The sequence below is a fragment of the Agelaius tricolor genome, unplaced genomic scaffold, assembly GCF_023055355.1.
Source record: "Agelaius tricolor isolate 1412-34295 unplaced genomic scaffold, bAgeTri1.0.p SCAF_26, whole genome shotgun sequence".
Taxonomy (NCBI): Eukaryota; Metazoa; Chordata; class Aves; order Passeriformes; family Icteridae; genus Agelaius; species Agelaius tricolor.
The window spans coordinates 10,958,512-10,985,655 of record NW_027269286.1 but is presented as its reverse complement, the minus strand read 5'-3'; the positions used below and the strand labels follow the sequence as shown (position 1 = coordinate 10,985,655).

Genomic DNA, 27,144 nt, shown 5'->3' with positions numbered 1-27,144 from the left:
AAAAGCTTATACTGTGCGAAGAATGAAAGAGTGAGTTTGTGGTGGAGCTATCCCACTCACTCCTGGCGCTGAATAAAAAAATACCTGCTCCATTGGCCTTATTCTGTGGAGTACAGTTTTCTTGCCTAGTTTTTCGGGCATAAGTATGACAATAAGATTCTTTACTGTGGATGTATATGAAGCTTAATAGTGTTTGGCTTCCTTTAGCTGGGTGGTGTGAAAGTTGCCTCACACCTGTCTTCATCATGTGTGACCTTTTCAAGAGGCACAGTACTCTCTGTCTCAGGAGCAGTCATCTTGTTGCTGTGCTTGTGCTGTGGAACTCAGCCTTGTATCCTGTTGTACCTTTCAGCTTCTGTTTAAGACTCTCACTATCTTTGGAGTTTTGCCAGCTCATCAAGAACACTGTATCACATGCTGCATGTGTGTGTATATCCTCTGTCTTATGACACTGGTTATTTAACAGTATGACTGAGGGACATCATCTCCCATAAGGGCTGATTCTGTCAGATTGCTTGCTTTCTTCAAAAATGATATACCTGTGCATTTCTTACTCATTGGGCTTAGCTTTAAGAGAACTGCTTCTACTCATTTGCTAAACAAAATGACATTTTACTCTATGTCCTAGACTAAAAGCTAAGGTACGCTGAGGAGTGCAATTTTAAAATTTAGTTTATAAAAGTGTTTGTATATCTGAAGACTAAGCAATGCTGTTACTTCTGCTTTTCTAACTGTAGGTGCAACTGACAAGTCTCTCCTTCTGAACTGTCCTACGTAACTCTTTAATCTCTTAGTGCTTTCGTATATCTCTGACTAGAAAACACAATGTCAGCATACTTAAAATGTTGATAATTTGTGTTTCAGGTTTGCATATCTACTTTCTACATGATAAACAGACTAGAGGAACACTTGTACATAGCTCCTATGCCTTCAAATCAATAATTTTGTTATTGTGGAGTAGTTAACGGAAGGCTCAGAATAGCATAGAAATATTTTCATCCATTGTAGCATTGAAGCAGTATTCTGTAAAATTACTTAATGTTTTTAGCAGTGACTGAATATTATAGGAATATTACTTAAGTCATATTTATTTACTTGTGGGCCTGTGTTTAAGGCAACCTGTTCACTTGAGCAAAATGTGTCTTTTGTGAGCTGATATATCTGAGCCTGAAAATAGAAATACGTCCCTGTGGTAATAAAGCACTCTAGCCTCTACCTGGTATTTACCTGGCTCCTAGTCTAGTTATTTGTACCCTTACTAGAAATATGTTTCCTTTGGCTGTCAAGAGTAAAAATATGCTCTTGTTCTTGAGCCACAGCACTCCTCTATATGCAATGCCATTAAAAGATCCAGTGTGGTAAGTTTCTTTGTTGTGGTTTTTGTTGTTAAGACCACATGCAATGTTCTACATATCTGTATCCTTGAATGCTATAGAAGACCAGTAAAGCTGTCAATTGATTTTACCTTTTACAGCCTTCTCAGAAGAGAAGGATTTGGTGAGGGAGAGGGGAAAAAGAGATCCCCAGTTCTGTTTTAACCAACTCCTCTGACTGAGAAGCATTATAACATAAAGTTTACTAAAGAAGTCTTTAGAGATGTCTTACAGCAAATCATTCAGCCTTTTGAATTCTGAAAGAGCTGAACATTAGGTTGTAGTTTGCATGGCATTTCGTCTCCTCTATAAAGTCTCTAAATATGTCACCAGTGTTGATATTTGATGCTGGTTAAGTAGATTCTTACTGAAGAACCTGCTTTTTGCACTTGCCCTCAAACTAGGCTCCACAACTTTTTATGAAAGAAATGCTGATATTTTTAGACTTCTGTACTCTAGGTATCCAGTAAGATGAAGACTTTGAGAGGAGGCTCATATCTGTATGTTGAATTTGTTATACTGTTTGGTTCCCTTACTTGGTTGTGTGGTAGTCTTTTTTCACTAATTAGTCAGATGACTTGGGTCAGTGAGGTGTTCTGATATACAAAATGGGAGGATTTTCACCCATTACCATACTAAATTGCACTGCTGAATTTCATGACTTAAATGAAAAATAAAATACTGGCTTGAACTATCCCACTAACTTCTGTCTTTTTCAAAGAACAAAACCTGAATCTGAAATTGCCTGTTTACCTGCATGATGATGGTATCTTGTATGGAGCAATTGCAAAACATCCAACATCTGTTCTTAAATGGAAATGAACCTGATGTTGTTGCTTTCCTGCATTTTTTTAGTGGAGTGTACATGAGTTTGACGTGAATCTTGAATTTCCACTCAAAGCGTAGAATGCAGGTGGTTTTCATTCTAAGCAGATTATGTAATCTCCTGCCATGTTAGAGGAGCTCCATGATGGTATTTGTGCATTGCTTAAGGCTTAGTGATTTAAGTCATCTGTATAAAAACGGAATAAATTTTCATGTTCTTCTCTACCTAGTTGCACTGTCAGACCATATGTTAGTGTTTTCTCTTGCAGTTTTGCTCACTTAAGGATAGAAGTATTATACCAAACCTTGGTAAATGAAAAGTCATGAGCTTTTGCAAATGACACCAGTTAACACTTTTACTGTCTTTGCAGATAATTAGCAGAATGGGAAAAGCAAGTAATAAACCCCAGTTCTATAGCAATGTGTGAGGCAAAAGTCTGATCTACCCCTGTGGCAGGAGAACACCAGTGAGAAGGCTGGGATACAGATCTTCAGTCTCCTGGTTGGATTGGAATAGTTCTTTTCATTTATTACAAATCCTCACCTATTAGAACATGGAATGGAATTATCATAAAGGCTCAGTAGTGACCTAGCACCTTTTAAAACATTTTTTTTTGTTTGTAAGAATGTAGTGTGTCACTGAATACTGTGTTTCCTTGCACCTCATTTGTCTTTTGTTTTTAACTCCATAACCATTCATCAGACACTTCTTCCTCAGTTTCTTGACACTTTTCAGACTAGACCTATTGTGTGATAATATTTGACTTAACACATATTGTTCTTTAATTCTGAGGGATGAGCCAGAGAAGATGTCAGAAGTAATGGTCACAATCATAGAACCATTAAAGTTGGAAGCCTCTGAGATCATCATCATTAGCCTAGCACCACTACTTTTGCTGCCAAACTCAAATGTTATGTCTCTGTCTGCCTTTTGAACACTTCCAGAGATGTTGATTCCACATTTCCCTGGGCAGCCTGCTCCAATGCCTGACTACCTTTCCAGTGAATAAATTTTTCCTAATATCTAAGCTAACCTCCAGTGGTTTAACTTGACGCCATTTTCTCGTGTTCTATTGGGTGTTAACTGAGAGAAGCGACTGACCCTTACCTTGCTAAAACCTCCTTTCAGGTTGTAGAGGGTGATAGCCAATTATTGTTGACTTGAAGAGTTTCCAAATCTGTTAGTTAGGATATAGTTGTTGACAGTTGCTGTAGCTGTGGCCAAGCTGTGTACACTAGGCAGAGAGGGGAATCTAAGAGAAGGGTAAGAGTCTACCTCAATAAGTATCTGACTTCACATTCTTGATGTTTTCCTGCTTAGTCTGGTCTCAGCCTCCTCATAAAAATGATACATGGGATCCCTGCAATACTGACTCATCCGTTGCCAATGTTCTGTGCTGCTCTTTGGTTTTGTGTAAGAGCTGTACATCCTAACACTTGCTGTGTTTGTAAATATGCAGTGGAGAGCAAATATTGGTTCAGAAACGACTGTTTTGAGTGATCTATAGATTTTTTTGGATGCTGCTATTATTAAATGTTTAGTTCAGTTTCTGCTTACAAGTTCATGTTCTGCTCGCATTACTTGCATTACACAGAGGCATTACTTGAGACTGTTCAACAATGTGAGTAGTTTGAGTGTTGCAGCTTGATGGATGGTTTTGAATTCTTGAGGAGCTCTGTGTTCTCTTATTGAGTTTGAAATCTCTGGATGATTTGTTGTTGGTGTCCCCACAGCCATCTTGAGAAGACACATCTTGTATCTGGATTTCGAATGCGCAGGTTGTCTGTATATTTAGCTATAAAGCATAATTTAGTTATGAAATATAAAACGCAACTTCTTTCAAGCTGTGTTTGGTTCACAGTCTTTTGATATTCTGTTGGAGGATCAAATGGAAGATTTTTAAAATCTGTATAACTTGCTGTGCATTGTAAACCAGCAAAATACAACTTGCCAAGAAACTTGGTTCATTTCAGGTGTCAGGATTCAACACTGTTTACCTTCCATGTGATTTTGAATTAAAGTAACTATAACTAAGCTTAATTTTTTTTTTTTTACTGAACAATTTTGACATGACTGCTTTCCTGTTTGATTTACAGCACTTAAATATCAAGACACTGACAGATGATGTGGTAAGACAACTTCAGTTTTGCTTTGGCTGGGCTAAGCAAATAACCTTACTGCTAATGCAATAAAAATAACCTTACTAATACAGGAAACTATCTTAACTTTGAGGATAATTTAGTTAATTGGCAAAGTCTCACTGAACTGGTAATTAGCTGTAACATAATCAGTATAAGTAGCAAAAATGTATGGATGGCTTTGAAGTATGCTCTAATCACAGCTAAATGAGCCTGACACAGGTAATTGTGCCAATCTACATGCAGTATAGTTAAGATATCTGTGATTGCATGTTTAATATCAAAGTTACTTAGGCTGCATGGCTAGCTTAAAATAACATGTTTAACAAAGTAACATTTGCTTGTGAACCTCATTATTGCTTGTTCAAACCACCTTAAGTATATTCAGTGTCATGTTTAACACTGCTTCTCAAATTTGATCAGAGATGAGGTTCTGTATCTAACCATAAACCAGATTTTTTTCTTGCTCTTGAAGTTACCTATTTCACTTCCTGTACTATTCTTTTGTGCATAATATTTTTTTTTCTTAAAATACATAATTTTACAAAGTCTTTGAATTTGCCTAGGAAGTAATGTTTTGTCATCACCTAAAGATCAGCTGTTATGACTTCAGTGCTATACAGAGTTCTCGCTAAAGTACTTCTGTGTGTAGCTGGGAGCTGAAGTGCAGAGAGATTTATGTCTATCAGTCTTAGTTTTACTTAAATCATCTGTTTCTATTTCTTTAGCAGAATTTCATTGGATGGAAATCGTGATTAAGAAAGTTGAGTTTGCCTGGCTGATAATGCAAGTTTAACTGACTGATAATACAAGTTTGATTGTATAAACTTGTGTTTATCTTGAAAGACTAAGAAAATACTATCAGCTTTCTGAAAGCAAAAGTATTTTTTGGTAACTAGAAAACAAGTTTTAATAATGTCATGTAAGTGCTGTAGTCGGGATACACGAGATCTTGCTGTTTGTTTTTGTGAGGTGCATTTTTTTCCTTTTAAGGAGGCTAGACTGCTGCCTTTTTGCACTTTACAAAGCTTATTGGACTTGTCCAGCTTGTAATCGTAGCCCCAAAAAATTGGCGGGTTTATCGTGGATTTTGGGGATAAGAACAAAAAGTCTGTCATCTCTGTAGTAACTAAACTTTGCCCCAACTCCTTAAATTTCTCAGAGCATGAAAAAGGCCCCTTCACAGAGTAATGAAACCTCATTTGCAGGATAGTACCAAACTGTTCATATGAATATATATTTTTGAAAAGGGGAATGACAGCTATTTAGTAAAAGGCTAACAGTGAAATAAGTTACAGCACCACAACATTTGAGAACTTTTAAATACGTGTCGGGGAGATATTCTGTTTACTTGCAGCATCATCTTGGAATGAGGGTACGCTTTCAAATGGACACTTTTTATTCCTCTATTTCAGTTTTCTGTTGGCTTAATCTTTCTGTGTGTGATTTTGGGACAAGGACAAAATTTGTAGTAAGAGAAGGTAAAGAAATTGAAGGTTTAAGATGACTTGATTTTGTAGCTTTCAATGAAATAATATATTTCCTTTCTTCTCATGGGCAATCGCTTGCATGTTAACTTACTGCTTCATTATGCTTTATGAAATATTTATATTTCCCAACCCATTTCTTACAAATACAGTTGTATGTTAGTGACCAGGAACTTCTTTTGTTTTTAAATTCAGGTATGTTAGCAGCATGTTGAGAATCTAAAAATACAGGCTGTTTCTCAATACCTAAATTGGATTATTTGTGAGATGCTGATGAATTGTCTACTTTTAGTGATAAATCCTCATTAAGTTCAAAAACCTTGGTTTTTACACAGGTGCTTCTTTTAGCTTGATTGTTTGCTATCTGCAAAGATGGCAATTGCATTCTTGCTCCACAGGGAAATGGAAAGCAGGTAGCTGAGATATCTAATTATCTCTCCCAAGTGCTCCATATTCCAACAATCACCGAATCATCAATGTTTGAAGATACCTTCAAGATCATGTAGTTCTACTGTCAACATAGCACCACCATAATCACCCCTAAACTATATCAAGTGCCACTTCCAGGTGTCTTGTGAACAATTCCAGAGATGGTTACTTCATCATGCTCCTGGGCAACTCATTCTAATGCCTAACTACTCTGACAGTAATTTTTTTTTTCCTAATGTCCAATCTGAACCTCCCTGGGTGCAACTTAAAGCCATTTCCTCCCATCCTTTCACTTGAGATGGTGGAAGAGGCCACATCCCACCTTGCTAAAACCTTCTTTCAGGTATTTGTACAGAGCAGTGGGATCCCCCTTGAACCTCTTCTACTCCAACATAAACATCCCCAGCTCCCTCAGCTGTTCCTCATAGGACTTGCTTTCTAGACCCTTCTTTTACCAGCTCTAAACACACTCCAGCACCTTAATGCCTTTTTTGTAGTGAGGGGCCCAAAACTGAACACAGGATTGAAGTGTAGTCTCACCAGAGCATCACCAGCGAGATGGTCACTGTCCTGGTCCTGGTGGCCACACTATTTCTGATACAGGCCAGGATGCCATTGTCCTTCTTGGCTGCCTAGACACATGCTGGCTCATTTCAGCCACTGTCAACCAGCACCTCCAGGTCCTTTTCTGCTTGGCCATGTTCCAGCCACTCTGACCTCAGCCTGTAGCTCTGCAAGGGGTTTTGTGTGACCCAGATTCAGGATCTGGCACTTGGATTTATTTGAACATCAGGCTGCTGTCCTCAGTTCATTGATCCAACCTGTCCAGATTCCTCTGCAGAGCCTTCCTGCCTTCCAACAGATCAACACTTGTCAACCAGTGTGGTGTCATCTGCACACTAACTTAGAGAGCACTTAACCCCTTAGTCCAGATCACTGATGAAGATATTTAACAGGACTGGCCCCAATACTGAGCCTTGGGGAACCCCACTTGTGACCAGATACCAGCTTGATGTGGTATCATTCACTACCACTCCCTGGATTCAGCCATCCCAACAGTTTTTCACCCAGCAAAGACTGTACCTGTCCAAGCCATGAGCAGCCAGTTTCTCCCTGAGAATGCTGTGGGAAATGGTGTGAAATGCCTCAGTGAAGTCTAGGGAAGCACTGTCCACAGCCTTTCCCTTATCCACTGATTAGGTCAAATGATCATAGAAGGAGATCAGGTTGGTCAGGCAGGACCTGCCTTTCCCAAACCCATGCTGGCTGGGCCTGATGTCCTAATTGTCCTGTACATTCTGTATACTGACATTCAGGATGATCTGTTCCAAGACTTCCCCTGGTACCTAGGTTAGTTTGACAGGCTTGTGGTTCCTTGGATCATCTTTCCAATACTTCTTTTAGGTGGCCTTTATATTTGCTAATTTACAGTCAACTAGAAGTTCTCCAAATAATCAGGACTGCTGGTAAATGTTTGAAAGTGGAATTGGTGAGCTCTTTTACCAGCTCCCTCATTATTCCCTGGTACATCCTATCCATGCCCATAGACTTGTGGGTGTTTAACTTGCACAGCAGATCACTAGCCATTTCCTCCTGGATTATGGGGGCTTCACTTGGCTTCCCATCCCTAACTTGAATCTCTGGGAGTTGGGTTTGCTGAGCACAACTGGTTTTGGTATTGAAGACTGAGGTGAAGAAGGCATTAAATACCTCAGCCTTTTTGTCATCCTTGGACACTACACTACCATCTGCAACCAGCAAAGAATGGAGACTCTCCATAGCTGTACTTTACTGGTAATGTATTCATTGAAACTTTTGTTGTCTGTAACAACAGTGACCAGGTTCCAGTTTGGCTTTGACTCTTCTACTTTTTCACCTTACATAACCTTACAACATCCTTGTAGTCCCCCCAAGTTATCTGACCCTCCTTCCAGAAGTGTTATGCTTTTTTTCTTCCCTCTTCCCCTGAGTTTCAGCCTAAAGTTCTCTGTTTAGCCAGGCTGGTCTTTTTCTCCCCTGGATTTTCTTATGGTATATGGGGACAGCCTGCTTCTGTATCTTTAAAATTTTCCTTATTACCTTATTTCCTTATTCTGTATCTTCAGCCTTCCTGGACTTCTTTACCCTTCAGAATTGATTCCAAGGGGCTTTGTCAGTCCATGTCCTAAAAAGGCCAAAATCTGCCTGCCTGAAGCCCAAAGTAGCAATTCTTCTGGTGCCCATCCTTACTTGATTCAGAATTGAGAACTTTATCAATGTTGTACTCCCTGTGCCCAAAATGGCCACCATGCACACCATATCACCCACTAGTCCTTCTCTGCTCACAAAGATGTATTGGGACAGCTCCCTTGGTAGGTTGGGAGGGGATTCACCTGGCACCCCAAGCAGGGACCTACCTCCATTCTCCCTGTCTCTTAGGTCCCCTCCTGCCTATTGGGGGTGAGGATCTTCCCGAGATGCAGTTTGCTGGCATGCCTGTCTCAGCGTTGGCAGAGAGAGAAGAGAGTAAGACTCAGAAAGGGTAAAAAATTTCCAAATTAACAGAACTTATTAAAAGATGTCTTATGTAGACAAAAAAGAAAAACATACTAAAATTCCTTAGACATCAAATTATACTGATTTCGTAGCAACTGCTTTAAAGATTAGAAAGGCTGTATAATTTTCAGTGTATAGAGAAATAAGATTCAGAGTGAAATATTGTCTACACATTTAGAATGTGATTGTGCACAAGTCTAAAGTCTATAAATTTAAAGATTGGTAAAATAATCTCTGAGATTGAGCTTATTAGGAATAAGAAGTCATTTTATCAAAGGGATTCTTCTGTGTATCTTGGTTTATGCAAGTCTTGCTCTTCCTAAAAGCTCTACTGCTGGCTGTGGAATTTCTCACATACTAAGAAGTTAATCTTGTAGAGCAATTTGACTGTAAAAGAAAGAATATACTTTTTTAATCTTCTGGAGCTTCAAGGAGGAAAAATATGTTAAGAGGTCTTTGACTTAGAGTCATTGGAAGTAACTCCTTTGATCTTTTGAGAAGTCTTTCTGCTGGTAAGTAGGTTGCTTTAAGTTCTGAAGATACTGAAATAAATTGTTGCAACCCAGTTCATCATGTTGGTTGCCTATCCAGTAGGAATAATAATTATTTCAAGTGAAGACACAGGATTTGTTCCACTTTGTATTCTCCTTTTGTTCCTTCCTATGTTGTTAATGTTCCCCTAAGCTTTTGTTGTCTGTTAGCATCAGGGTTTTACAGCAGACTTTCATGACTGAGCTGTTGGCTTCTGTGACTAAAATGACTGGCAAAATGTCTGTGAGACTGAGTTATTCTGTAGTGCTTGAGCAGATCTTTCAGATGTGGAAATGTGTTTACTGAGTATATAGATAGCAAGCAGTGAAAAATGTGAACTTGAAAATAAAGGGTGGCAGTACTTTTTGTCCTACATATCTGTAAGGCAGAGGGAGAACACCCGGTAAAAGAGCAAAAGCTATAAGCAATATTCTTGGCTTTATGCTTTCACTCAGGAAAGGAATATTTTCTACCTGTATATATTTCATATCAGAACTTTTTAGAAAAGACTGAGCTTAGTGATCACCATCAGTGTCTTAATGGTCCATACATATGAATATATTTTTTATGTATATGTGAATGTGTGTGTCTCTTCATGAGAATGCGAGTGAAAGAAAGAAGGTTGTTCAATACTTCTAGTAAGATATTTTAGGTTAAAGCATAATAATTCTGTAATGCTCTGTCTTCATAATAAGGTATCAGAAGTTGTGTCCTCAGAAAGACAACCTAGGGGGAAGATACCTGTGTCAGGGACCGAAAACGGGCCTAAGGCCTGATGTATTTGGTCTGCGATTGTGCCCGTCAACAAGATAATGTAGAAGAAGAACTTATTGTTAGTTGGTAGGCCTAACCTTCAGAAATGAAACTATGTATCAGTGGAATTCATCCTGTGAAAGGGGAATGATAAAGCTGTTGTTGGCATGGAGGTGTGATCCTGGGCCGTTGTGACCTCATCTCATGCACTGGCCCCATGTGAGATGATGTTGAAACTGGCCACTCCTGAGGGGGAGATGTAAGGGTGGTGGAGAGAGGATGACATGATGCACATGGTTTTCATCAGGGAACACCCTGAAGGTGTGTGGCCCTCCTGCCTCTCCCGCTCAGGAGCTGTGCTCTATCTCCTTCTGCTCGGCAGCTTCTCCAACATCCAGGGGTTGGTATGTATTTATTGCAAACACAACTAATGAAATGGACTTGCTTTGCTATTCTGACTGCATCTTGAGTTTTTTTGTGCACAGGCATTCTCCTGAACCCGTAACAATATCTTCCTACATCTTTCTTCCCTCCCCCTTTCATTCCTTCTCCTCCTGACCGATTACAGTAGCCTTTGAGAATTTTAAGGATTTTGAGTACCCTTGAAACCAACCTGATCTTTTTCTTGGAGCCAGTATATTATTACATATGGTTCAGGTCTTGTTTAAGATCAGACTCTTAATTAAGAACATCACCCAGACATTTGCCCAAAAGCTGGATAGTTTGGAGTGGAGGAGTGTGTGGCACTGTATGGGCCAGTGTCTAGGGCAGTGGTCTGCATTTGCACTTTACCCCTAGCAAGTGCATAATCCAGAAAAACCAGTGAAAGTTTTGGCCTTGGAAAAGGTGTTCTGCCACCCTGGCAATGCAGGAGGATCCAACCTCCTGCAATGTGTTGGGGCCTGGCCCAGGCCTACTGAGCCATGCCCAGCACTGCCCAGTGCCCTCAGGAGAGAGAGAAGGTCTCTGAATCTGACAGTGAGACACCAGGCCCGCAGCTGTTCTAGTCACTGTGACAGACACTGTGGTTAGTTCAAGCCTGATGACAGAGCCACTGAAGCAGAGAAACAACATGTGCTGGTGTCACTTGCCCCTGTACACAAGCAGAAGAAATGTATATGAAGGTAACTGTTCAAAAAAGATTTAGCAAAAGCAGTCAAGGAGAACAAGGAGGTTGGAGAGGGTGGAGAGGAGGAAGAAGCAGGGCTATCACAAGGGCCATTTTCAATGCTGTTAAGGCCATCACTTACAGTGATAATGAATGTGGTTTTTTACATGTGTGTGCTGGATTTCATTTTTGAGGAATTTCTTAATATAGGAATAGGTGTTTTGATGTATTAATTAAGGGAGGGATGAGGGAGGCAGGGTGGCAGTGAAGTAACACCTTGCATTCCTGCATGCATAGCAGCTTTATTAATAGCTGATGTCTTGATAAGCTGTAGTGCCAAAAATTATTCTAGCAGTAACTAATCCATTGATTCCTGCATTATCAAATGTGTAAGTTCAATATATACTATTTTCTTATGGAGAAAGGTATAAGAAGTCATCACTAAGATCAAAATCAGAGCACAAAAAAATTTACTTTCTAGGGACCTGATTAGTAAGTGTGATGAGTCAGAAAGTTTGTATTGTGGATCTCTGTGTAACTTTGACTTTTCAGGGCCATGGTGTGGGCATAAAATCACTTTCTTATTTCATGGGCTCTCAGTGGAATAATAGTCAGCCTATGAAATAAGCCAATAAAACCTTGCCATTCATCCTTGATGGTTGCTTGATTTTGGCTCATACAGATATTTTTCTTACTTTCCTAGAGCACTGTTGCTGTATTCATCTATATGTATCCATTGATAAAATAAATACCAAAAAATAGAAAAGATGCAAGGTCAAACCTGCTTTAAACTCTAGTGAACCTGTATCAAAGCTAAGCTTAGCTATAGCCTGTTGGTTAGCCTGATTTAAAATGTTTTGGTGTAACATGGAAGATTATTGAACTTTTTTTTTGCCGTTTCCTCCTCTATGCACTTGGATTGCCAGCAGCATCAGTGGTAGATTTCATTACACCCAAGCAATGAAATTTCTATTCTTTCTGTATAGTGCTTTCTGTGGACCATGAAATTATTTGCCTGTGTGGAATACTGAGAAGTATTAACTTTTCTGAAGCACTATCAGTGTATAATTTAAAAGGGAAGTATATGTAGAATATCCACACTCTACTGCTGTGCAAATCTTGTTATGAATTCCCTTTTATTAAAGTATGGGAATCTTCTTTTTAGGTTGCATTGTTTTAAATTATTTAAAATAATTAGTTTGACACATGTTTAAATGTATTTATAATCCTATTATCTCAATTTGTCTTAAATGTTCTGTCTGATCAAATATATTCCAAGATGTGCTTTCCTCCTCTAGGATGAGTGGTATAGGATTTGGTGAATATGGGGAATATAAAGGTTACAGCATAATGTATAATGATGCAAAACATCTACTAGATATTCAAGAGAAGATTAAAACCAAAACATAAACTAAAAATGGGAACAAGTGAAATATCACTTTTCAAGGAGGAATAGGCCCTTCTCCCTGAATAAGGGCTGTTTGTTTCTGGAGACCTCTGGCACTGCATGCAGTTCTGCCTGGCCAGAACTTCTGTTGCTGCTGCTGTGTGGAGCAGGAGAAGGAAGATGAGACACTTGGGGAGCACAGACGGTAAAGAAGGGACTGAGATTTTTCAGGAGATATCGGAAAAAGAATTTAGGGCACAGCTGTCTTAAATGTAATTTGTTCTCTGTTCACAGATTCATGGGCTGAAATTCATTATTTAGCCAAAGTGTCTTCCCTCTACACCTGTTGTCTGTATGTGAACCAGCTGCAAATACAATGGCTTGTATCTTAGGTTATGCACTTAAAAGTGAAGATATGGGGGCATGGAGAAGCTACTGGCTAACTCATTTTTTGGAGCAGGCATGCTGCCTTTCATCAGTACTTATGAAAGACATTGCTTGAAAAGAAAAGTCTCAAATAATAGGATTTTTTTACAATTCCTGTCTAGTCACTTCAGTTTGAAGTCTGGCTTCATCTCCCCATGCTTACCATAGACTTCTGATTTTAAAAGCAGGAAGGGAAATTGCTTTCCAGTCAAGATGTAAGATGGTTTTTGTTACTGATGACTACTACTTCACTTCCAGTGATGTTAGCCTCCCTTTTGCTTTTGTTGCATTCTTTGTCTTCCTGGGTCTTGCCTATGTAATTATTCCTGTAGAGTATGCCATTCCTCATTGCCTGCTGGCTTGATGTGACACAGAAGGGCCCCATCATCCATGCTGAGCTCTTTTATGTTTATGCTATATTAATTTTCTGCTTTTGCATGTTCTACAGCCATCTGTGAGTAGCTTACAATCTATTTCTGTGTTCCAAAAACTGTTTCTTTTCAATTTTGAACTGGAAGAATTAAAGTCTTTATATTTTTCCTCTAAACCTCTCTTCATGGATGTCTGATAGTCAATTCTTGCTCTGACTAGAGTGGAGCACTTGTACCCAATTTTTGCTACTGATTTTCTTTGCTCTCTCTGATCTTAATTCCACAGATGCTATAATAATTTTACTTGTCATTTACTTTGGTAACTGATGTACTTGTCTCAAGATACTTATCTTAAAGATATATTGAAGCCTCAGAATATTTTTGCATAGCATTCCAAGACAGAAGTCAGTTGATATGGTTGAAATCTTGTACAAAATCTCTTATGCATCAAATGTTTTCGTAACTTTGTTTTGTGTTTAGGAATGTGATGCTGTTCGTATGTGTTCAAAAGGGTGTTACAAAGATGATGATGTAGCACATCTCATTAGGTGTCCACTGCTTTTGCCTTCTGTTGGTCCTTGCCTCCATGTGCCTTAAAGCACATGCTCTAGCATGGAAAATGTTTAAAGTTTCATTTAGTAACTCTTGATCAAAAAGCTGGTAAATATCTAACCAGTTTAAAATCCCACAACCCAAACCACTTTTCTAAAGAAGGTTTTTGGCTCTTGGAAGGGTTAATAAAGCCAGAGTGATTGATGTCTGCTTGGGATTAGTCATAAGGATCATTCATGAAATCATAAACATACTTTATGTAGCTTTAATGGAGGAGTCAATGGTTTCTCCAAAATGACTTTCTAAATAATTGGAACAAAGGCACTAAATTTTGTATTACATGATGCAAAAAGAAATAGAAATATAAAGAAAATAAATAGAACAGTGTCTTAGTTACGCTAACTTGTCTTTTAATAAAAAGTAGTTTCTTTGCATGTCTATATATTCTGTAGCCATGTTAGGAGTACAGCTGTTTCTGGGTAACTAAAACCACTTTAAAACTATGCTGTTGGTAAATCAGCCTGCTTTCTCATATTCTACATGCAACGCTTGGAAAGAATTCTTCATAAATTGGTTTTGTAGATATCTATTCCTCCAAACTTTCTGTAAAATTCTGATGTTCTGCATGATTTCTTTATAATGTAATGGGATTCTGGTTGGTTAACTCCAGTGCTAGGCAACTGACCATCATATGTATCTTTAGGAAAATCCTTTAGAATAAGGCAGTTAAAGAACAGGTAAGCTACCACAGAAAAATAAGGATTTTCAACTTCCAAGAACACCCATGTTAATTAAGGTTACACGGAATGGAAACAGTATGTGATATGTTACACCTTTTATATTTTCAGTTGGATAGATTTGCCAGTATAAGAATTCCAAGAAGTAAAAAAGAAAGACCTCCTCTGCCACATATGAAGCAGTCACACTCTACAGATTGGTCATCCACACCCATGGACCTGGAGGATTTTGCTACAAAACCACTGTCGGAAAGGGAAATCATAGCACTGTTTGAAAAAATGATGGTAAGAGTCTTACACTTTCTTTTACTTAAAGAATGACAACATGGCTAAGTGATAGGTGGAACAAGTATTCTTCTGTGCATGTGTTCTAATCTTTACCTGAATTTTTAATATAATTGTTGTTGTGAGTTGTAATTGTGTATTTATTAGGGTGTTTCTCAGGAAATAAAGTATTGGAATTATTTTTGCAAAATTTTGGTCCAATATATTTAAACAGAAATTAGAAATGAGATTATGCAACATGTTTTGAGGAGGAACAAGAAATGGGGGATCTTTCTTCCTTTTAAGATGATCTGAAACTTTTACAAAGAGATTTTATGCCTTCAAATGTCACGGTCACATTTACTTCTCAATTTATATGCCATGTCACTCTTGCACAAAAAGAAAGAATTGCCTCCAAAGCAGCATTTGTCTGCAAATTTGCTTCTTTCCTTAGTTGTCATTGTTAGTGCACTACAAAAGAGCAGTCACAAAGACCACGTGGCATTGGTAGCACCTCAGTAGGTTGAGCTTTTTGTCGTGATGATGACATTTTGGGCAATTGAAAACTAAACACAAATGGCCATGAGAAAAGAGTGACTGAAATCTGAAGAGCACAAGAGAACACTAACAAGGAGAATGATGCCCAGATTATTATTTCTTTCTCTGCCTCACAGCAAGTAACAAGTAACTCTTGAAATACAAAGGGACTACCAGGGATTGGCATGTGGAGAAAATGCAATGTGCAATGAGAGAAGTACCTTTGTGGAATTTGTACTTCCTAGTACTCAATGATAATAGTTTAGTTTTGAAGAAGTTTTTGTAGAACTCTTGAGAACTGTAAATGAAGGATAACATTCAGGGTTTTCGTGGTTAAACTGGTGAGGGAAAGGAATAATTAACTGTTACCAACTTTTGTATTTGTACTTCTTGCCAAATGGTTCATTTTTCTTTGTCTTGCTTCTCTTAAAAATTTTGCTGTCACTGATAATTGCTCAGAAAATGGGAGAGTTCTTTTTAATAAAACTTGAAGGAGTGCCTTCAAAAACACCCCTTGCTTTTAGATTGTATTTCTCTACCATCCTACAGACATTCTGGTATAGGGTAGTCTGTGATGTTGTACTGTGCCATAAATAAATAAAAACTTTCAATAAATCCTCAGAAACCTACTACTGCATGTCTAGATAAATAGAGATGCATATATCCATGGATCCTTGAATAATTAATTCCAATTTTAAAACTACTTTGCAAAATATGTTAAAGTAGTGATGACATCCGGATAATTTGAATGCTTTCCTTGTTTGATTGAATAACAAAGCACTTAAACTTGTATTAAGCTACTTTATCAGTGTTGTTTTATCTATAACATGCACTACAGAAAGGATTTTTCAGATTATCCACATTTGAATGGGCTGGAATAAAGCTAGTTTAGTCACAGTAGATTACATAGCTAATTATATATTGTAGCCTCTAGTTTGCTGTTCTGATCAAATTAAGTGATTTGGAGGGGTGGATTGGTGAACAATTTGAACAATTTGTTGTAGCCAGGCTTTTAGAAATAATTTTGTATGGAAAAAATAGTCAATGTGTTAGAACTGAAGGGAGAAGTTTTTCAATTCTTAGGGTTTACTGAATGTCTTTACCTTGTACTTGGGGTTTTCCTGGATGCATATGGCTTCCTTCTCCCACTATTTTATCCAGTGGCATCTTGTGTGGTTTTCATGGCAAAAATTATGAAAGAGCTCATAAAACCAGATAATAAAGATAATAATTGTCATATACCTCCTTTAGTTTCTGTTAGTGCTATTAGGAAAATATCCATGTGAAATGATGTATTCTTCTTTTCCAAAGAGGTACTGCTTACCTGTAGAACATATTTCAGTTATTTAAGAGATAAAGGATGGGGATGAAGTATTTTATTAACTAAGCAGTATCTGTCGTGCCCCTGTATCACTCTAGTCTATATAAATTAATTGTCTCAATGATGTTTCGTTTGTTAAAAACAAGAACAAAGAAATTACTTTTTACTGCACACACAGACAGACTATTTCCCATAAATTAACCTGCTGTTATACCTAGGCTTATGGAATATAGTTTATGTTGATAGGTTTCTTAATTCTTGGGGCTTTTTTTTGTGTTTAGAAGTTAGATACTTTTATTTAAGTTTAGAAACTGCTTTTCAGAAAACATGAAAGAGCAAGTCTGAAAGAAACTATTTTAAATAGAAGAATGAACTTTGCAATAGCTACATGATAATGTGAAAAGGTTTTTTTTTTTTTTTTTTTAGTTTAAGTTAAGTTCAAAATTAATCCTATCCCAGCTGAAACCAGGACAGGGGTCAAGCATTTTCTGCAATAACTTCTCAAAGCTCGGATTTATACAAAAGTGTAAATGTTTCTAGGAACTGTGCTTCATTCTCTTCTACTCAGTGTGAAAGCTATTGAAGGACAAGGAAACTTGAGTTTTGGTGTAGTACAAATTCTAAGGATTATCTGTACTGTTTGTCTTTGATTTCTGACTAGGTGAAATAACTTTGATATCAAGATGGTTACTCACTGATTTTGTAGCATTGCTCCTGCCAAAGCTGATGAGGATTCACCTCACGAGTCTCAGCTGAAAATAACTGCAGTAATTCTTGCTAAGCTTGAGCAATGCACATAGCAAATCACACGCTGTATGTGCTTTATATGTTTGTGCCAAAATCGTTAATTGTTCCTGAAAACTTTTATTTTATTTTTTTTTCTCTTTTCCCTTTTATTTATCAACTTACACCATGATGAAAAATGCCATTTCTCCCAGATGTGCAACTGATTACAATGATCAGAGCATTTCTAGGCTGGAGCAGTAGAACTCCCTGTGTCATAGATGCTAGTGACATTCAGAAGTGTCACTTGTGTGGTTTTCATTGTAGGTCTCTCTGCTCTTTTTGACCTCTGGATTTATATTGGGGTGAATGAATTATGATGGGGTTTTGATAATGGTTGAATGTTTTGACTTAATCCTTAAGAATTTTGGCCTTGCTTATTGCAAATGTGATTATTAATTTGTGAACTTGTTTCAGTGCAAGCCACATTCTGCTGCCAAGATGAACCATTTGGGAAGAGAGGAAGAGAATTACAGAATAAATTAAAAATTAAAAATATATAAAATACTGGTTTGAGTACATTTATAAATGTTTTGGGAAGTATTAAATAATGCTCTTCTGTAGTTTGGTGCACACATGTGTGAAACTGTAGGTCTTTCCTAAGAAAAGAGTGTACTAAAAATGGTTGTGATGCACTTGAGTATAGTTGACTGTTTTTGTTTTTTTCAGTCTGAGTTCAGAGGGAATATGGATAAGGATTTTATGGTTTTGATTAACATCTTATGAAAAGTTGTTTGTATAACAGCTTTCACTTGTATGAATTTGTATTTTTGTGTCTATTTAAGTCAGTCTCTTACATTAAAATAATTCTGTTGATGTATGGTGTTTAAGACTGTTTTTTCTTTTTTTTCCTATCCCATTCTAGGAGGATATGAATTTAAATGAAGACAAGAAGATGCCGTTGAGAGAAAAAGATTTTAATACCAAAAAAGAAATGGTGATGCAATATATTAGCACTGCTTCCAAGTCTGTAAGTAAATGCTAAAAGCTTACATTATTTCCTGTTGGTCAGAAAAAGTGATGCATGCATGTTACATTCCTTTGACTATCTTCTCTTTCTCATAGTGGTCTTTAAAAATGTTTGTGTCTGTCTTACTATTTTACAAGTTATAGTGGCAGATAGTCACTTGTACTTGGAATGTGTCTTCTATACAGAAACCAGCATTTCTTTTTGGTAAAGATATGGCTAAGAGTAGAGATGGAAAGATTCTGCAAAAACTTCTTGCAAAAGTTTGGTGTGAACTTTTTTCTTTTCTAGCATTGTTTAAAAATAATTCCTCAGTTGATGAGCTTTTTTCATGCCTGACTTAAAATAGAGTTCATGTTTGATGTTACATAGTAACTGATAGTGAAAGTGTTGTGCACAAAATCAATTATTGTCCATTTTTTACCTATAATGATTGGTTGCTCTAAAGCAGTGCAAGGAGTTGTATATAAAGGCCAAATTAAGGATTCACTTGGCATAAAAGAACTGCTTAGTTTTTGCAGAGTGAGAACTGACTCCTGTGCTAAATGCTGCATAGCTAATCCTGTCCTCAGATATTCTGATTGTTTTAGAATTCATGTGTTTCAATCTTCAACTCTTACTGCTGTATGGAACTAGAGATATCAGTAAAAATAATCTGGATGTAATTATAACTAAATACTGACAAACCAAAACATTAAATGTAGTAATTTAAGTAAGATATTTATCTTACTGTCTGCTTCCCATTATGTATATTATTAGTGTTAAGCTTTAGCACTTTTAGTAAGGTAGGTATGCCTAGTGCAGGACCTAACTGCCTGGAGATTACTTTATTTAAGATGAGTTTATCAAAGCTACTAGTCTTATCTATAGCTTAACAGGTCCTTAATACCAGAAGATTAGGTCTAGCTTGTTTTTCTTTTTTGAGAGATATTGCATGGGAAATCAAGAAACTTCAGACTAGTAGATCTTAAAACATTCTTGAAATTTATCTACCCAAAATAGTATGTGAGGGTTTATATATCATTGGCACCCCTAGGCTCTATATGTATTTTAAGACCTCAGTTGTTTGATCTAAAAAGTATGTGGTAATAGAACATAACTGGCTGTGCAGAGTTGCTGCATTCACATCTGTTGCTGAAATCATAGCATGCTGATGGTGGTGATGTTAGGGCTCTCTTTGTCAAGAGAAAGATTTTCATGTCTTTGCTTCTTGGCCACAGAGTATGTCTCATTGGTCCTTCTTTCTGTGTGCCGTTCACAATTCTCCTTTTTACTTTGGATGTCGTCGCACTTGTGTTTTGGCAATGGAGCTTCTTGCACTATGCCCAGAGGAGCTGTATAAGGTACTTTCTTGAAGAGGACAGGTCTGTTTCCTCCCCCAGGACAATGATTTGTTATCACACACTGTTGTCTTGTGTGTTTTTCTAAGGCTCCCAACAGCATTTTCTTTTTTCTGTTCCCTTCTCTTTTCTTCCCTCTGCTGCTTAGACCATGTATTCCTCTCTCTGGTGGGACATGACAAAAGAGCAATCCATGCAGGCAAATTTGTCTTTCCTGAACTCTCTTTCTGCTGTTGTGTCTTTACTGGAAGTGACATTCACCTGTTGTGTACTGGGAGAAGCTGTTTCAGTGAGACACAGATTCAGTACTTCAATCCAGTTGTGCTGCAGATGATTTCAGATTAGTGCTGGAGCTGTTGGGATGAAATTGAAAACCTTGCCATTGAAAACTCTTTGTTCCAGGCATGCTCTTTCATTCCTTGAGTTAGTTGGACTGAGTGCCTTCTGAGTCTAGAGAGAATAGTGCACTGCACCCCAGGAGTATTTGGCTAACTTTTGGTGTACCGTGACTTTGTGAAAGTGTCATACTTTTTTGGAACAGGTGAAATGCCATGTAGCTCCTGACTATTGTGTGCAACTAATCCCATCTTGGGCCTCTCCTTCTATGAGTGATACTGCAGTAACTTCTTTTGGTGGTTCATACTTCTTTTCATACTTCTTGAACTTTAAGGAGATGGGTACTAAAGATATTTCGCCTTGGGAAAGATATCCTCATTCACAAATGTTATGGAGAGTACTGAGCATGTTTCATTTAAAGCAGTTATCATTTGAAGAACTATTAAAATGAAGAACAGAGACTGCACCTCTAATGAATCAATGAAAATGAAACAGTCTCTGGTGATCCAAGTGGGCTCTACTGTAATCAAAGCTTTATTATTGACCTCAGTGTCAGGGTTTCTGTTTCTCAGAAGTGCACAGCTCCTTTCCAATAATCACAAAGCACACCTCCTTGCATAGTAATATCTGCAGGAAAGAAAAGTTTTGAAAATAAAATTTCATGTTATGGAGTTAATACTCAAGGGGAAATAAAATGCATTGCTATCATGTTACTCAGCCATCGTTTTTGCTGTTTTATATGTTCAAAACACACAAACTGGGTTTTTAAAGTGAATTTTCTTCTTAGTATTTTGTTTTTGTTGTTCACATTGTGCCCTTGTGATGTTTTAACTAGATTAATTAATGCTGACTTCATGCTGCATCTGCTCACAGACCAGTTGTTCTTCAGTTGAGCAATTAAGTTTCTAGAGGCACTGATGCCTCAAGATATTTCCTGTTTCTCAGTAAACTTGAACATTTTGAACTTAAGCAGCTTTTCTCATGCTGAAATACAGCTAATATAATCTGTTTCACAATTGATACCAATTGCAGCTCTCATTTTATTTAAGCACTGGCAGATGTATCATATTCTTATTATGTTGCAGAACTTTGGCATAATATGAATAAGTGGTACTTAGCACTGTGGTAGTTTGTTGTACAGACATGTTTACTGGTTCTTTTGCATAGGGTGATGTTCCAGTGGGGAGCTGAGTCTGAAATGGGATGACTGGTTACTCTCTGGATGTTGATGCGAGTCTCCACTGCGTGTGGCACTGTTTTCAGATGGGTCACATAAGGCTTTCTGAAATGTCATTCTAGTGAATTCTTCTAGTCTGACTGGGCTCCTGTCCCATGTGACCTTTTTACTGCACACATTTGCTGTTGATTATATTAAATTCCTTCCAAAATATCTTCTAACCATCTTAACTGTATGTCCTGTCCATATAACTGTCCTATATGACTGTGCATCAAAAGAAAGAAATTTTACTGACAACTTACAAGTATTTTGGTTACATCAGTTTTGTCAATTTTACAGCAGGAACTGCTGGGAGAAGTCACTGGAAATGACAGATTCTCCACACAGGATATTAATCCTTATGCTTAGGCATACAAGTAGTGCTTATCAAGTAGTGTATGCACATCAGGAGCTGCCAGCAGAATTTCTGAGACTTCTTGAAATTTCCAACTCTTTGTAACATTTATTTAAATACTTTGGCTGCTGGGAGTTTGGTCATTTTGTCTCTAGTCAGTCTGTTATCTTATCTATGCAGAGTCCAGCTGGAAAGAGCCATGAAAGAAAACTGAAACTACTGAGTTTCATTTTGTTTGTGGGAGCATTTATTGTTCCTGATTTTTAAAATTTTTTTTTGGGTTTCCTAGATCTGTCTTCCAGATTCTCACCTCAACCCTCATCCTTTGCTGTACATCTCATCTACTTTTTTTTGTAGAGTTATTGGAAGCTACCCTCATACTTAAGCAAGTAGGGATATCCATCAATTCAGAAGCACGTTTGGAATGACATGTATTACACATGATGTTTCAAAATATAACATGAGATGCTATATTTTCGGAGGATTGCTGGCAGCAGGTGTTTAGAATTAGATTGGAAGAGACCCTGGAGATAGTTGCATCCAGCTTCTTATATATTCCAATTTTAATATCTCTGATAGGGTAGACTACACAGTGTGCCTGAGCAACCTGTTCCAGTGCTTTACCAGTGCTCTGTTTTCTTAAGCCTCATGCTTTTCTTAAGCATGAGGCTTAAGAAAACAGAGAGAGGGGGGAAGTTTGTGGTTGTCTTATGTTTAACCAATTTCCTGTATTTCAATTTGTTCTTCTTGTCCTTTCACTGATAAGGGTTCCCCTGAGCCTTCTCTTGGGGCTAAACAATCTCAGTTCTACCAGCCTCTCCATATACTACAGATTCTCTTGTAATTATGTCCACAGCCCTCTCTGGATTCATTCCAATATGTCCATGTCTCTCATGCTGGGGAGTCAGGAACTGGACAGAATTCTCTAGATGTCTCACCACTGCTGAGCTGAGGGGAAGGGTCATCTCCCTCAACCAGCTGGTGATGCACTTACCTGTGGTCAGCTTGTCATTCGTCACAACCCCTATTTTCCTACAAGCCTACATTCCAGCTGGTAGCTTCAGCACACGTTGGTGCATGGGTTTATCCCTCCTCAGGTTCAAGATTTACAGTTTTCTGTTGTGGAACTTCCTGAAATTCCTCTTCCCATTTTTCCTGTCTGTTGTTGTCCCTCTTGATGGCAGCTCAGCAGCCTGGTCTGTCTGTATACACTTCCCAGCTTTTAACTTAATTTCTTTGCTAGAAACTATTTGATCATCTACTTCATAGAAGAAAAGATTACTTCTCAGTATTTCCTGAGGATCTAACAAAGGGAGAAAACATCACCTGTATGAAACTAGCTATAATAATATAATGAGACTACCTCACCATTTACACTGAATAATTTCAAGTTATTATTGCACTGCAAATCTAATTCTCTTCAATTACTGACTTGAGCCACTACTTAATCAAGAGGTATTTAGTAAGTCTCTTTGTGCAACATGACAGTTGTACTTCTATTTTGAAAAAAAGGAGTCTTGCAATGAATTAAGTCAAATCTAAGTTTTATGCACCATTGAATGCCTGCTTTTTTGTATTTAGATATGTTCTGTAGAAAATATATGGTATGCTGCATCTTTGCTCTGTATGCTTATGTGAGTGTAGTTACCCTTCTGGACATGTATCCTGTGATCTCTTCAGAGGACCTCATAATCATTATTGGTCTTTTCTTCTGTTGACTCTTCACTTATGAAGATCTTTGCAATGCATAAACAGAATCCATTCAATACAAAAACTTTATTTCACTGAGCATGTATGATAAATTTGTACATTTCATGCCTGTTGTTTTTGTCTGCTGGTAATAAATTTATTCATAAAATGACCCAATTTAGTCAGTGTTTGGCAAATAGTAGATGGGCATCAGTTACAGGTTTTCAGGTCTACATTATATATTTTTCAAGGAACAGAAATGAAACTTAGCCATTAATAATAATCTGTTTAAATTCTATATGCATCAAATAAAGAACAAGTGTATTTTCTGTGTTTCAGGGAAGTCTCAAGAACAGTAGGAAGATTTCTCCCCAAGAATTTATTCAGGATTTAAAATCTGGGTCAACGGATGAAAGACTAGTCACTTGCTTAGAATCCCTCCGTGTGTCCTTGACTAGTAATCCTGTCAGGTAACATCATTAGTAGCACATGTTGAAGAGATTAATCATATTCTAATTTCTTAATGGATTAAAATTAATGGATATGTAGAAGGTTTTCTCGTTAATGAGTATGTATGCATTAGTGAGTGTTTTTAACTTCTTTCTGTTTCATTGATTATGTATCCTCTGTAGGTCTGTTATTTTTAATAGAGTTGCTGATCTATACAAGGTAATACTAAGAGAAGGTAAATTAAATGTGATGCAGAAGCAGTTCCCTTTGTTTTCTAGTGCTAAGTAGTCAGTTGTTTTTCATTTTAATTTTTGAAATATTTTCTAAGTCTTTGATCTTCTAACTTATTTTTATCAGGGTAATCAATAATGGGAGTTAGGCACCTTGGTGTAAGTTTGTTCACCAGAAAATATATATATTTCTAAATGTGTGCTGCTGCTTCTGTCCAGTCTACTTTAGGCTTTCATCCTTCCTTCCTTCTGGTATTTTTTTCTGTACCTGTAGGGTTTATCTATTCAGAAGAAAGCACAACCTTTGTTTACCTGCTTTATTGAAGGAAGGTTTAACTCTTCAGTAATCATTGATAAGTCTTAATTTTGATTTGTTCCATGCAGCTTGATTTCTGAATGCTGACTTTATTTCATTAAATTGTATTTTTTCCTATTCTATTCTATTTAAATCCTTTTGTTTAGAGTTACCATTTAAGACAGTGGTTGTACACATGATTTGGGGAAACGCTTTAGGTTGTAGTTTAAAATAATGTAAATGAAATCTTGGGACATGATTAGAAAAGGATTGCACAACTTTCTTTTCTCTGTGTCTGGTTTGGGAGAATTGCTGATATGGGTCTTCTCTATGGGTATTTGCTACTTTCTTTCTATTATTTTGTTTCTGAATTGAGTTGTCTTATTTAGAATATATAATGGTTTATGTGGAAGGAAACATGCTTTACAGTAGCTTGAGTTATTCTGACAAAGGGTTTTCAATTAGTCTTTTTTGTAAATTGTATTTTTAGTTCACAGAGAAAATCTAAATCAAGTGTTACTGGGTTGTTTGATCTCTGGTACTTAGAAACAAATATTGAAATCCATGGTTTACTGCAAAAAGCTGTGGTTTTTTTCCCATCACTATAAAAAGTAAGCTTCTAAAAGGACAATCTTGGTCACTAATTTTCAGGTAAATAATTTAGGTGCTTTGACCTCATAGTTGCTATCACAGTTCATTAAAAGTGGTTCAAGTGATCTAGCTGTGCATATTATTACAGATAGCTACTTATCTGCAACTATTTCTTCCCCTTTTGTGTAATAGTTGCAACAGGTTGAATTTCATTAGGAGGACCTTTTTGATAAATACATTGAAAATAGAGGCACTGATAACTTAGTATTTTGTCAGAATGACAAAAAGCTGAGTGTTTTCTTTGGGTATTGTAAGTAGTTTTTGTTCTGTTGTGGAAGCAGAGGTAAAGACAGTAAGAATGCATCAGTATATTAGTCAGTCATCCCCAGCTGTTGGATGTGCAGCAAAGTGGCTGCTCATAATTCTGCTAATACAAAATGAATCTTGTCGGATTATCTTTAGGACAGATATGGGCCAGATCTGACAAAAATAGTTTCCAGTTATTTGCCTAATCTGTTTCAGAATAAAACACCCATCCAAGAAAGAGAGAATCTATTTTCATAATGTATTTACTTTTAGAAGAAAAAAATATAAAAATATGTTTTTCTCTTCCTGTAATTGTTAGTGCTGCTGTCAGTGTGGCATTACTTGTATTTGATATCAAGGGGTTTTGAGCAATGGTAAACAGGACCATGAGGCATCTGTCATATGAAGAAACAACTAGCCAAGGGTTTAACCTCATTAAAAGATGCCTTTGGTAGTAGCTGAAATTTTAAATTTTTATTGTGTTCTGTTGGAGATATTTTGGGTTTAACACCACCCAGTTATGCGTGCTTTTATTTATGGTGATAATTTTCTTTCACTATGATTAGTCTTCAAAATGTCAATTTTTTAAAATGTCTTTTTTCTCCCTCCTAGCTGGGTTGTAAACTTTGGCCAAGAAGGTCTGGGATTGCTGTTGGATGTTTTGGAACGATTGGTTGAGACAAAAAAGTAAGTATTTAGTATAAAATTAGCTTTTCTAAATATAAATAGAATATAAATATAATATAAATTATATATAATATCTAATTATATATAGAAATATCTTAATATAAAGTCTTAATATAAAGTTAGCATTTCTTAATATTTAAAGAGCATTTATTTACACTAAAATTTTGATTTATTCAGTCAGGACAGACTTGTGAAAAGGAGTCAGCATAAAGTTATACAGTGTTTGAAAGCCTTCATGAATAATAAGGTATGGGATTTTATTTATTCTAGAAACAAAATTACTACAGTTCAATTAGATAAAGTACCTGATGAGTATAAGTCCATATGCAGTTTGGTGAAGTGGTGGGTTGGTCAGTTGTGGTTTTCTTTCTGTCTGCCAGAAGTCTGCCACTTTCTCTCTGCAGAAATATTGCACGACACTAATGTAAACTTTTGGTGCTGTTATATGCCCTTCTTACAGAATAAGGGACCCATTTGGGACTTTTTCTCTTTTTTTTTTTTTTTTTGTTTTGATTAGTGCACAGACTAAAATGTCATTTGAAATACTTATTTGAGGGGAACTATTGATGTCATTAATTAGATACTTGATGGTCATTTGGATTCCCTCCCTTACAAATGTTCTTCTGTTGTTTAGTACGGGTTGGAAAGAATTTTGGGAGAAGAGAGGAGCCTTTTGTTGCTGGCCAAAGCAATTGATCCCAAGCAAACTAACATGATGACGGATATAGTTAAACTCTTATCGGCAATGTGCATTGTTGGGGAGGAGAACATGTAAGTACTGTATTTAAGCAAGAAATATAAGGTAATTTTACAATATCCCAAATTATATCTGAATGAAATTATAAAATTTTCAATTTAGGTTTGAAAGTAGTATCTGTATTGTATTGTCCGTTTTCAGCATACCTTTGTGAGTTTTTTTATCGTGGCCATATCAGTGAGTTTTCTTTTTCACATCTGGATGTACTGGTTAGATGGAAATAGTTATGCAGCAATTCTTTTGCTTACTATTTCTTACCATACTTTTTTTAACCCTTGTAATCCAGTAAGTCATTCTTTGGTTACAAAAATCTCTAAAGGCAACAAGTATTGCTTAAACCTCCTAAATATGTTTACAAGAAATTGAG

The 27,144-nt window shown here is 37.0% G+C and overlaps 1 protein-coding gene across 1 annotated transcript in view; it reads left to right on the top strand.

Annotated features, from left to right (window-relative positions):
• The window catches only part of DIAPH3 (diaphanous related formin 3), a 212,171-nt gene that overhangs the window by 7,015 nt on the left and 178,012 nt on the right, over positions 1–27,144 (top strand). The window contains exons 2-7 of the mRNA XM_071448410.1: positions 14,765–14,938; positions 18,424–18,528; positions 23,801–23,931; positions 25,946–26,020; positions 26,198–26,267; positions 26,655–26,791. Of these exons, the coding sequence (XP_071304511.1) occupies positions 14,765–14,938; positions 18,424–18,528; positions 23,801–23,931; positions 25,946–26,020; positions 26,198–26,267; positions 26,655–26,791 (692 nt within the window). The remainder of the gene's footprint in view (positions 1–14,764; positions 14,939–18,423; positions 18,529–23,800; positions 23,932–25,945; positions 26,021–26,197; positions 26,268–26,654; positions 26,792–27,144) is intronic.